This window comes from Pempheris klunzingeri, chromosome 12, assembly GCF_042242105.1.
Source record: "Pempheris klunzingeri isolate RE-2024b chromosome 12, fPemKlu1.hap1, whole genome shotgun sequence".
NCBI lineage: Eukaryota > Metazoa > Chordata > Actinopteri > Acropomatiformes > Pempheridae > Pempheris > Pempheris klunzingeri.
The window spans coordinates 15,924,894-15,937,039 of NC_092023.1; the positions used below are offsets into that span (position 1 = coordinate 15,924,894).

The following is a 12,146-nucleotide window of genomic DNA, read 5'->3' on the forward strand; positions in this document are numbered from 1 at the left end:
ATCTCAAAGCCTTGACAAACCATTAACATGGCTACATACCTGTAGAGTTTGAGAACTGGAAGGGTGAAGGGTGAACTATTTAAAGATTGAAGGCTTCGTAGTATCCAGTTAGTATTACAGTACGTATTGGTAGAGGAGAACTTAAATGACCCCTATAGAGGCTAGACGGTAAAGATATGTACACTGACTTTATAGACGAGAATTTTAGTAGATTATGTTTGTTAATAAAGTTGTTACTGCCACCAGCTGGTTTGGATTAAGGCTACTGAGCAGATTTAAAAGTTTTTCCAGGAAGACACAGTCTGAGTCAGTGACACTGTAACCAGACTTCCTTAAACCCTCATTTGAGGCCAATAACTCTAAACATTTAACTATGTATTCTTATCATGGTGGGAAAATTACCTGAAATGACATGTACACCATCAAGTGACACAACACATGTGATTATATGTGATGGAGGCTGTCTGCCAATAGAGCGTTTCTACATTAAGCTTCTTCTTAAAGATGATGAATATTCAGTTGATCAGTTCTTGAAAAAAGAAATTTCCTTGAGAGTTTCCCAGACTGGTTTTCTGTAGCTGTGATCAAGAACAGAACAGAAATTGGATGACTGGACTGACTGATATTTAGTCTAATGTGGCAGTGTAAGTATGCTAGTGACTATGAAAAATAGATAGAATTCATCCAAAACAGTAAATCTGCTTTGACAGGACTCCTGAAGTAGATAAATTCCTTAATGATTGCTCTTGCATTGTCAGCCATGTTAAAAAAAAACACACCAGGGCTTCATCCTTCTGCTTCATTGTTCATTTGTTGAGCCGCGAGGAAACTTTAAAGTACGTTGAACCCCCCTCGGCTCTTTTCAGTCTGTCTTTATAGATGATCTGTTCAGGTCCTCCTACAGTTGACCTGTGACCAGCAGGATGCTCAGAGACACTGTGAACAGAGCTATTGTTTCTGTGAAAAGGCTTGGGCATGTTGCATTGCATTATGGGAAATCAGCATGGTGTCAGTTGTGCTGCGGTTTGAATAACCTGCTGACAAAGTGAATCCTGCAGATCGTGTGTTTATTCTTATTTTAAGGTCATGTTTTTTTCGTTAGCTGATATATTTTCTTCTATTAAGGGCCTATTTTATTTTATTCAAAACCCACAATTATCAATAACACAATTTCTCCAAATATTATTATAGCCTGCAGTCCTATTGACACACTGTATTCATCAGCAGTTGTAGTGGCAGCTTTCTCACTCACCGTCCTCCAGCTCAGTGAGTGAGAAACCACATCAGTTCCTCCACACTGACAAAAATAAAAACCATAACAAGAGTCTGCGAGCTGAAAAAGTTTGGTGCCCATACAGTCTGGGTATGAAAGGATTTTATGAGATAGGGGAGATGTATCAACATATAACACAGGATGTATCTAATCCTTTGTGGTTTTCACTAGACAGTGATGAATGTAGGCATGTTTAACCAGGGCCACAGCCAGGATTTTAGAAATACTGATGTCATGTTACTTTATGTTAAAGAGATATGTTGCCAATTTTCCATGTGGGTAGTATATACAAATAACCAGTGTTTAGCTTTAGGTGTGGCCTGCGCAGAGAACTCGTCATCCAACTTGTTGTTCCCCAAATAGAAATAATGTTATCACTGTTTATTTACTGTTAAAATTTCTTTATATGACAGTGAGAACATTAACATAGCACTAAACTGCTATTGGCTATGTAAAGATGCGGTGGGGTCATGGCGACCTGAACGGACAATGAAGCCACACTGACTCTGACTTCTTTCATTTGGTCCTTGTTACCGCCATGCATGCGAATCCTTCCCTGAGCGAACCCTTTGCACAGTGAATCCGAGCTGAGGAACGCCAGAGCTGCTGCCCAGCGACAGACTCGGCTAAGCAACCGAGCTAACACAGCAGAGAGATGTACAGAACCGTCGAGAACGACCAAGCGACAGCAGCATTCGGGTAGGGTGAGGCGCACGTGTGTTTTGGTCTGACATTATCTTATAGAGAAACTTAAAGTCAGTTAGTCATCGAACAACAGCTGTAGAGCTGGTAAACGTTTTGTGTCATCTGGTGGACAGCGAGCTGGATGGGAGCTCTCGGTGAGGGCAACATGATTACACAACAGGTTAAACATTGTTCATTTGTATATACCACCCACATTGTAATGATACAATGCTGAGTGAAAGTATCCCTTTAAATAGGGACCATTACTGTGTTGACATCACTATGTTGCCTCTGTCGCCTCCAACTACTTCAGAACGCAGCAGCAAGGCTTCTCACTGGTTAAAACAGACAACAGCACATCAGCCCAGTCCTGGCTTCTCCTCATTGGCTCCCTGTTTGTTTTAGAATCAATTTTAAGATTGCACTGATCACGTTTAAGGCACGTCCCCAAGCTACATTGAAGAAATGTTAACCCCACATGAGCACCTTTGCAAGCCTCCCACTCTCTCTCTCTCTCTCTCTCTCCTGCTTTTGTCTTTTCCTGTTTGCCTCTTGTTCGGCATTCATTGCGACCCCTTGCTTTTGTTTGGCCTCGCAGTTTTTGTTGAAAGGGTTTCAGGAAGGTGTAGGATCAACTGCACGTCCATTTTTTGAGGGCATAGTTTGCAGTGCTGCTGAACTGTTCTGTTCTGTGTTGTACTCGCAGGTGTTTTTCTATTTGGTTCACCCCAATTTGTATCATTGAGGGTGGGCTAAATAGCATAATGCAATACAGCTCAACAGCACCAAAAAACATTACATCCTGCAAACCGACCGTACAGCTGACCCTACACCTCTCTAAACACTTTAGATACAAAAAAGAACATTATAACCTTCATGAAGGAAGGATTTATTGCAGGACTGCATTATGTAATAACCTGGCGACTGAGTGTATGTGTGTACATATATATATGTACATACACACACACTCATATCTGCGCGTGTATGTGTGTGTGTGTGTGCATAAACATGTGACCGGGTGTATAGATGTGTGTCTCACCTTGACGGATGACTGCTGCGTGTTATGTGGGTTATGTGCAGTTCCAGCCGCCTCCACTGAGCTTCAGTGCATTTGCTCCACGACTCCTCATGCACCAGCAGGGAGGGATATGTTGTGTCATCCACGCAGTCAGCCCGGCAGACGCTCAGTCATTCAGTAGGAATCCTGCAGCTCCATCATGGCTCTCAACATCCCCGGAGTGGCCGTTATGATGCTCTTCTACCTGCTGGTTCTCGGGATCGGCATCTGGGCTTCCTTCAAGTCGAAAAAGGAAGCCAAGAAGGGCCAGGGGGATAAGACGGAGATGGCTCTGCTGGGCAACCGGGGCATCAACCTGGTTGTCGGCATCTTTACCATGACAGGCGAGTAAAGTCAGTGAAGGAGCGGACGACAACATGGAGTCATCTTTCTCTAAATATCACCTTCTGGTATTCTGGTATTGTTTTTTTTGTTTTTTTTTAAAGACCGTTTCAACAGTGTGCCCCAGCGATTTACATTATTTAACACGGAATCGATTTCTCCCTCTTAAAATGTCTTCAAATATTTGTAAAAAAAATATAACATAACATATAAAATGTGCACTTGCGTCCAACGCAGTTTCACCGTTTTTGTTGTGAATCCTAACGTGCCAGAATAGAATTATGAGGCTCCTAGAAATTACAATATAATAATATATATATATATATATATATATATATATATATATATATATATATATATATATATATATATATATATAGGCTGAATATATATTACTGCCAATAATAAAGGATGGTGAAACAAGACTTTGATTTTCTCATGCATGGAGACAACAACCAGTGGAAATGGTTGTAAAATGGAAGCTAACCTATTGTTTGAAATAAGCTGAGTCAATATGAAATAAGCTGAGAAAACGGGTGAGTGCATATTTTCTTGTCAGTCTGCTTTGTCATTGTGCATGTCCACTTCTGACTCTGAGTCCAGATCACTTGTTCCAGCTCAGATGGTGAAACACATATTCAGGACATGGGTGTTTTAAAGTAATTGGTCATTAAATTTACAGTCAATTCCTATTTAAATTTAATTTCCCATTAAAGTTACAGTAGAGAGGCCGGTTCCTGTTATCAGGTTACAGGCATGTGGAAGTTTGGCACAAGCAGCAGAAAACCTTCTTGTTCCGGTTCTCTGCCTGTGTGTGAATCTCTTTGTGTGTTTGTGTGTGTGTGTGTGATACAGCTACATGGGTTGGAGGTGGATTCATCGTGGGCACAGCAGAGGCAGTGTACAACCCCTCCATGGGACTGATCTGGGCAGTGATGCCAATAGCAGCAACCGTGTGTTTCGTCATCGGTGAGATTTCCTTTTAAAGTCCTGTAACAGTAACAAGGTAGAGCTGAGCACTTCAGGGTCAGTGGTTTTACTTTCACGGGGGATCACATGCATGAAAGAAAAAGTGCATAGTCACACTAGTGGCTGTAACGCTTATTACACGGCACAGAGGATGGAGGAAAAATGGAGAGAAAACATTATCTTTAGATCCTCGTCACAAGTGGGGCAATAATATAAAGTTTCTTCTGAAGGTCGACAACCCTTATTAGGAAAACAGCAGCATCTGCTTTTGGCTCAAATGATTAATATGACCTGGGGTTGTGTTTTTCCTCGTGCATGTGTGAACGCTGTCCTCTCTAAGAAGCAAAGGCAGGGGCACGGCTCAAGTCAGGACAACTTCAGATGAGTCAGAGATAAATCCGAGCAGTTTTGGCACAGAGTGAAAACCAGGTCCAAAAAAAGACAAAAACGTACCCACTGAATATTCCTCATACTCATAAGACTGTTGTCTTACTGGTGATAATCAAAAGCGTCTCTGATCACTCAGTCCTCTGGATAGAAAACTACACATCTAAAATGAGGATGCTTGCTTGTTACGTGGCAAAAACATTACATGTAATAAGCATTACCTGACAAATAATTAAATAACCTAGAATAGAATAATAATACAAAAAATCCATAATAATTGAAAAAAATATAATAGCTAAAAATATAACAGCTAAGGACTACCAAGCCAATCTCCTACCAACAGTGAACAGTAGTTTCTTTTAGTCAATGCCACAACCTTTTCCTGACCTCAACCAAGTAGTTTTAGACACTTCCATTTATCCAGACCTCAAATATAAGGATGACAAAACACTCCTTTGAGTTGTCTTGGTGATAGTCAAATGTGCTATTTTGGAACATCCTAATGCCTTGTTGCTACCTAAATCAAAAGGGTCTATTGTCTGCGCTGTGGCACATTTAGGACGTCTCAGACTGTTATTCTGTCAGTATTACAGTACAGGCGAGGCTGACAGGATTCTCTGTCATAAGTTTCAGGGCTACTATATCAGAAATGTTTACAATGTATGGCTTCTGTTTCTCTGGAAACTGTTGAAAGGCCTCCTGGGAAACCACTTACTAAAGCAGTGGCGGACTCAGGCTGCCTGAGGGACAGGGGCAACAAAAGTAAAAAAGGCACCAGTGTGCACACAGTCATGATGCATTTATGGTAGAATTGTTCCACACCATTGTTAAGATTAAACTTAAAGGATAACTACTATACCTCTGTAATAAAAACACATAGAGAACTATTAACTATTTAGCCATTTAAAGGCACATTGAGGCCAACTCATTGCCTAGCAGGGCAGTGCATCGCGTTTTCTCCACTGGAAGAGCACCATAGGGGCCACTTTATCATGTTTCCTTGCACACTGGGCCACTGTAGAGGGCACTTTATGATGTTCTTTCTACCATAGGGGCACCCGAGAGTGCATGCAGTGTACTAAAATAAAGATAGACCATTCATGTAAAGAGATATTTCTGAACTTATGAAATGCATCACAAACCAATCAATCAATAAGTTATATTTTATATATTATTTTATCTATATAGCGCCAGTTCATAACAAATGTTATCTCAAGACACTTTTCATAAAGGAGCAGGTCTACACCAGACTCTTTAATTAAGAGAGAGAGACCCAACGATTCAAAAATCCCCACATGGGTGAGCAATGCTGCCTATGAGCACACAGACATAACACTTGAGGATGGATTTTTTTTTCCTTGATTATAAAAACTTTCAGGTTTTGTGTTATCTTTTGAGTGAAAACACGACAGGTTACACAAGTTCCCTCATGCCTGGAGATTAGCAGAGAAAAGCAACATTCCTTTTCCGCATGAAAATCACGAGAAAAGAAAGATTTATCCTCTTAAATCCTAATGAATGTATCCTTACATGAATATGTTTACCCATGACACAGTGACGTGTTTTCTTTTTTTTTATGTGAATACATATTCAGTATGTTAGCAGCGTTTCTTTCATTCATTTTCATTCATTTTTTGTGCTTTATGAAATCAGACATTTATATGAAGGGTCAAAAAAGCAGAGTTACAACTTCTCTGCTCAATGTTAGTCAGTTAATACCATTTTCTAATCTAAAAGCTGCATGGTGGCCATAATAATAATATCATGCATTGACAACTGTTTAATGCATTCAGTAATAAATCGAAATCTTCCTATTTCTCTGTTCTGTCATTGAGGTGGCCTGTTCTTCGCCGAGCCGATGAGAAACAATAAATACGTGACAATGATGGATCCTTTCCAGATCAGATACGGAAAAGTACCGATGGCCGCTCTTTCGCTGGCTTCACTCATATCAGAGATTATGTGGGTGACAGGAACACTCATAGGATTAGGTAAGAATGTTTGTATGTGTGGGTGTGATGCATTCGATACTGTGTGTTGACTGTGGCAGCGGAGCAGCTGTTTATCGCAGCTCTTTGCTGAAGTGTTGACTGAAAGACGAGCCTTTGTCTAATTGTGGTTGGTCTGAAATAACTCCATCAAGAGAACAAGACCTGAAATTGCATCAATAACCACAGGAGTGATGGGTCTGAGTCAGCAGCGATGTGGTGCTAGATATACAAACTACATTATAACAATTTAAGGGATCCTTTTCAAAAATGACTGTGCATGAGATGTGTTTGTGTAAAAAAATAAATAAATATCCGCTGATATATTGGTGTAATATCATTGTAATCAGTTATATGTTTCTGTTCCAAGTAGCGCATGGTGGGTGCCACACACCAAGACTTGCAGGTGTGAATCTATTTAATTTGGTAATGTGCCTGCTGAAAAAGAATACAAGTTGTGAGCAAAACTTCCCTCAGCAAACAGATTAATATAAGTATTAGATAAACAGCCTCTATCTCGCCTTTTCAGTTAAACCAGTGATGTCCCAGATGGAGTTGGTTGGCGTATTTCTATCCAACTGTCCAAACAGAAAGCAGGTTTCAAGGATTTATTCATGGATTTAGTTTCTTTTGGTATAAATTAACTTTTCATTAGAGAAAATATACAGGTTATAAACTTCTATCTTACTTTATCTTATCTTAAGTTTAGGTGACAAGTTGAGGTTAAACATTGGGAGCTTTGGTGTATAATAATAACTTCAAATAAGTTTGACCGTCAACATTAGGGTTTTACATCTTCACAACTATGTACGAGTAGTGTGTTTAAAATACTAATGTGTATACAGGAGTAACCATGAGTGTGATCCTGGATTTGTCCTACACTGTGAGCATCTGGATCTCTGCTGCTGTGGCCATCACCTACACCCTGCTGGGAGGTCTCTACTCTGTGGCCTACACAGACATCATACAGCTCATCCTCATATTCATGAGCTTGGTGAGTCATTGTAATTCTTTCTCTCTCTGCTTTCTAATTTATTCCCTGGCTGTAGTGCAGGTCATGGATTTTGTCAAGAACACAATTCAACTATTAAGGGCATGTGCTTCCTTGCTTTCTTTCTGAGAATTCTATTAATACTACTCTGTCTGTGTGTTTAGCACGTACCTTGAGTCTGGAGGTGTTTAGCTAAGCTTAGCATAAAGAATGGGAATAGGGGAAAACAACCAGACTGGCTCTGTTCAAAATTAGGCCTGGCAACGCATTTAAAACTCAGTGGCTAACATGTTAACTCTCATTTGTTTGAACGCAAAAGTGACAATGTCAGTTTTTTGTTTTTTTAGGAGTGACATGCTGGAACTATTTCTTTTTGAACCTCAATTTATGCCCCAGTATCCCTGTACATCCGTGCAGCGTCTGTGATGGTTGCCTGACGAAAGAAGTCACTGCAGCCAATTTGCCGTTTTCACATTTCTATTAGTGTTAGTGGGCATTAGAGGTGTTGGTAGGTCTATTTTTCTTCACTTTGGAGAGAGCCACTAACTGTTTCACTCTTTACGCTAACCTAGGCTTCCCCATGCTTACAGCTCCACTATGTAACATTTGAAAGTACAAATAACAGGTTTATTTTAGAAATAAAAAAATGAGGAAGTCACACACACTGAAATACACTCTCGTTCACAGTACACTCATGAGTTACTTGGTTGGGTAAGACTATTGGAATTATTGAGTTAGTTCACCGACTTTTTGTGGCATTATTATTCTTTTAAGGATTGCTGTGAGCAGCTTTTGCCATTTCTTTTAAAAGTTTATATGTAGTTGTTAGCGTACTGAGGTTGTTTGCTGAAGGTCATTCCTTTTTCTCAGTGGCTGTGCGTCCCATTCGCCCTGATGAGCCCCGCTGTGTTGGACATCACTGAGACGGCCTACAACTACACCTTCCAGGCTCCGTGGGTCGGTACTCTGGAGGCAGACAGAGCCTGGAGGTGGATTGATAACTTTCTACTTCTGGTAAGACTGCAAAGGTTCTCATGGAAGGTTCCTTGTGTGTTTAAAGGTGAAGTTTTTTCCAAGGATGACAACTAGGCTGTCCTCTGCCTCAATGTTTTATTAAATAATGGACAGCATATCAAGTTTCCGACATGGACTGGGGAGGATCCAGATATGAGGCTGGGACCTATGCTTTGATGATATCTTTTTTTTTTTTTTTTTTTTCAATAGACTATGATCTCTTTGTGCAACGAACTGGACCGCACTGCAGGTGTTACACAAACATTCTCCTAAGGTTTCATTTTTGCATAACACCCACAGAAATGTGAATTCCATGACTTTATGTAATTGTTACATGGGACTTTTACAGATTGCTACGTTTTCTAAAACTACACAAACCTGCAGCTGAGATCAGCAATGTTTTTATCTTTTGGTATTTATTATTAGAGAAAAATAACTAGAAGAGACATATGAGATATGGCAATAAAGAGAAATAACGGGGGTTGACCTTTCGGCGGGCCCCAGGGATGAAGAGGCATCGGGGTAGAACTAGGATACTTTCCTATTTTGTCTTCGCTGTCTTTGTGTTCTCCTGCTGTAGGCCGCCAACAGACCCGTAGGAGGTTGCTGGCCAGTTACCGGTCAGATCCCCTCTAGAACAGCTCCTTACAGGAGGGGTTATGTTCATTCGGGTCTGAAGAGCAACATTTTACTTGGCGGAGAACCACTGCCCTCTTTTACCATGCTGTCCCATACTCGTCCACTTCCTCTAAGTCCCCCTAAGCCTAGTCAGAGGTGTAATAATAATAATGATAATAATAATAACAATAATAATAATAATAATAATACTCATCATCATCATCCCTATGACACCCTTTTTGAGGTCACCTGCTCATCATGACACTCTGTAAGAAGGCCTAGCTAAACCTCTTAAAACGCTGGGATGGAGGAGACAGAAGGACTTTATTTCCCGGCATTCCTGAGAGCTCTTCAAGCGGAGCTGCCCCAGCTCCAGTTTGGGCCTCTTGTGTTTTGTTACATTTAGGTCACAGAGCCAGTCATTTGTTTTTGCCATTTCTGATGATTTTTTTCTAAAACCAAAGTTTTACTTGACATAATTTCGAAGGTATTTTCTGTATCATTCTCTGTTCATTTGCATCAAAAAATATTTTCTGATCGAAAACAAAGATGGTGGCCAAAAGCGCCATTTCAATTGTTTGATTTGTATGAATAGAAATGAATATATGAAAATATAAACCAATTATTCTACAAATATAAGCATAGAAAAATTAGTACAGGTATTTGCCATCGAGTATAATATTTGCCTTGAGATGATGATGAGATTTGAGATGTAGTGGAGTAGACGTTTTAGATAGCAGCAAATAGAAACACTCAAGTAAAGTTGTTCCATTCTTTTAGAATTAAAAAATGGAAGACAGCCTATTATGATCAGCCCATCATCTTTACAGCCATGCAAAATTAGCGTGACATCATCTGCGATCATCATCGTAGCGTGACCAAATCATGCACTGGTGCGGCCAACTGAGAAAGTTGGTTACACCAGTGCGACCAGTGGAAAAGTTAGACTAGAGCCTTGGCATCACTAGAGTCTTCCATTAAGCGAAACGAAGATACTCTAGCTAGTAAGCTACTCAAGGCAGAAACAGTGCAGCCAAAGTTTGAGTTGCTGCTCAGCGACAGACTCTTATGAGGTTTAACCAGCAAGCCTTTACCGGATTTATTTGTTAGACTGACTCATCCTCCAGCGTCAGTGCTAGTTTCTTCAATTCTGCAGACCCTGCCTTTGATATAGATAAGTGCGCCTGATAATAATATTTTTTGTTAGGTAATACTTTGAACAAGTAGTTGCTGCTTTACCAATATTCTGATCTACCTCTCCTTCTTCATTTTCGTCTCTCTTTTGCTTTTCCTCCCATCTCTTCAAGGGTTTGGGGAACTTGGGTCTTCAGAACTTCCACCAGAGGACACTGTCAGCTGCGTCCTCAGCTACAGCCAAAATCACTTGCTTTGCTGCTGCCTTCATTGTTCCCACATTAGGCATCCCTCCCATACTCCTCGGTGCAGTGGCTGCATCAACAAGTACGCTTCAGGAACACAGAATACAGCTGAACGTCTTTTGATGACGATGACATTGAAGACAATTGAAAAAAAAAAAAAAAAAAAAACTGAGGAGAATTTAACTTGTGTTGTCTTTCTCTGCGCTCACCTGTTTGCCAAACTGTCTTCATGCTCCTCAGACTGGAACTTGACTTCTTATGGTTCTCCGTCTCCATTTGAGCGCGGCGAGACAGGACTCGTCCTTCCGCTTGTCCTGCAACACCTTACCCCAACCTACATCTCCATCATCGGTATCGGAGCGGTGGCCGCCGCTGTGATGTCATCCACCGACTCTGCCTTATTGTCTGCAGCCTCCATCTTCACCTCCAACATCTATAAGAACATCCTGAGGACACAGGTGAGAGACAGTAGGGAAAGCCCCTCTCAACAATAAGCGGAAATTTTACTCATCCGTGCAGACATCTCTAGACCCTCTCACATGTGCCATCTGATTGAATGTAGATTTAAAAAGAAGCGATTTAACAACGTGCTGCTGAACTGCACTATTTTTCACCAACCAATGTGCGACCATCAAAAAATTAAAACCACTGATCCTGATATGCTTTCCTCCCCTCAGGCATCAGAGAAAGAGATCCAGTGGGTGATCCGCTTCTCTGTGGTGGTGGTGGGCTTGGCTGGTACATCCCTCACCTTCCTGGACAACAGTGTCCTGATGATCTGGATCCTTCGATCCGACCTCACCTACACCCTCATGCTGCCACAGCTCGTCTGCGTCCTCTTCTTCAGGATCTCCAACGGTTACGGGGCCGTTCTGGGCTGCATTGTGGGCATGCTGCTGCGGGTGTTGTGTGGGGAGCCGCAGCTTGGGATACCACCTGTTATTAAATTCCCAGGATGCACTCTGGTAAATGGTGTTTACATCCAGCGCTCCCCAATCAGGACCATCTGCATGCTGTCCGCTGTGGTGTCCATCTTGTTGTTCTCCTACCTGGCGTCTATACTGTTCAACAGAGGCCTGATTCCTGAGAAATGGGATGTTTTTGATGTAAAAACTCAGTATTTAGCACACGTACAAGGTGGCACCAAATCCGACGCTAAGGATGAGAACTTAATAGAACCAAATGAGAACAATGAAGTGTGTGAACCTATGTTAGAATCAACATGTTAAGTAAGACATCTTATTTGAAACACATTTTTATACATTTCTTCATCACTATGGACGAGTTTAAGAGCAAATCTATGTAATGTGTAATGGCATACATAACAGAACAGTATATTTTGAATTTTTGTATACTTTTATACTCAGCACAAATAGAAAAAAACATCACACCTATGCTCTTTGTTATTATAAGAGCTCAGCATTATCTCTGCAATTTTTTGCAG

The 12,146-nt window shown here is 40.9% G+C and overlaps 1 protein-coding gene across 1 annotated transcript; it reads left to right on the plus strand.

Moving 5' to 3' along the window:
- Window positions 1-3,174: 3,174 nt before the first annotated feature.
- Window positions 3,175-11,959, plus strand: LOC139210904 (high-affinity choline transporter 1-like). Its single transcript, XM_070841103.1, has 8 exons — window positions 3,175-3,358; window positions 4,212-4,325; window positions 6,548-6,703; window positions 7,546-7,694; window positions 8,562-8,705; window positions 10,631-10,784; window positions 10,943-11,160; window positions 11,380-11,959. The coding sequence occupies exons 1-8, from the start codon at window positions 3,175-3,177 to the stop codon at window positions 11,929-11,931; spliced, it is 1,671 nt and encodes a 556-aa protein (XP_070697204.1). The 3' UTR covers window positions 11,932-11,959.
- The last annotated feature ends 187 nt before the right edge of the window (window positions 11,960-12,146 follow it).

Bases quoted from the DNA above. Each gene is read 5' to 3' on its own strand.
- LOC139210904 (XM_070841103.1), top strand. From the start codon at position 3,175: ATGGCTCTCAACATCCCCGGAGTGGCCGTTATGATGCTCTTCTACCTG. The intron at 3,359-4,211 runs GCGAGTAAAGTC...TGTGTGATACAG, and splicing joins CGGCATCTTTACCATGACAG to CTACATGGGTTGGAGGTGGA. The intron at 10,785-10,942 runs GTACGCTTCAGG...CATGCTCCTCAG, and splicing joins TGCAGTGGCTGCATCAACAA to ACTGGAACTTGACTTCTTAT.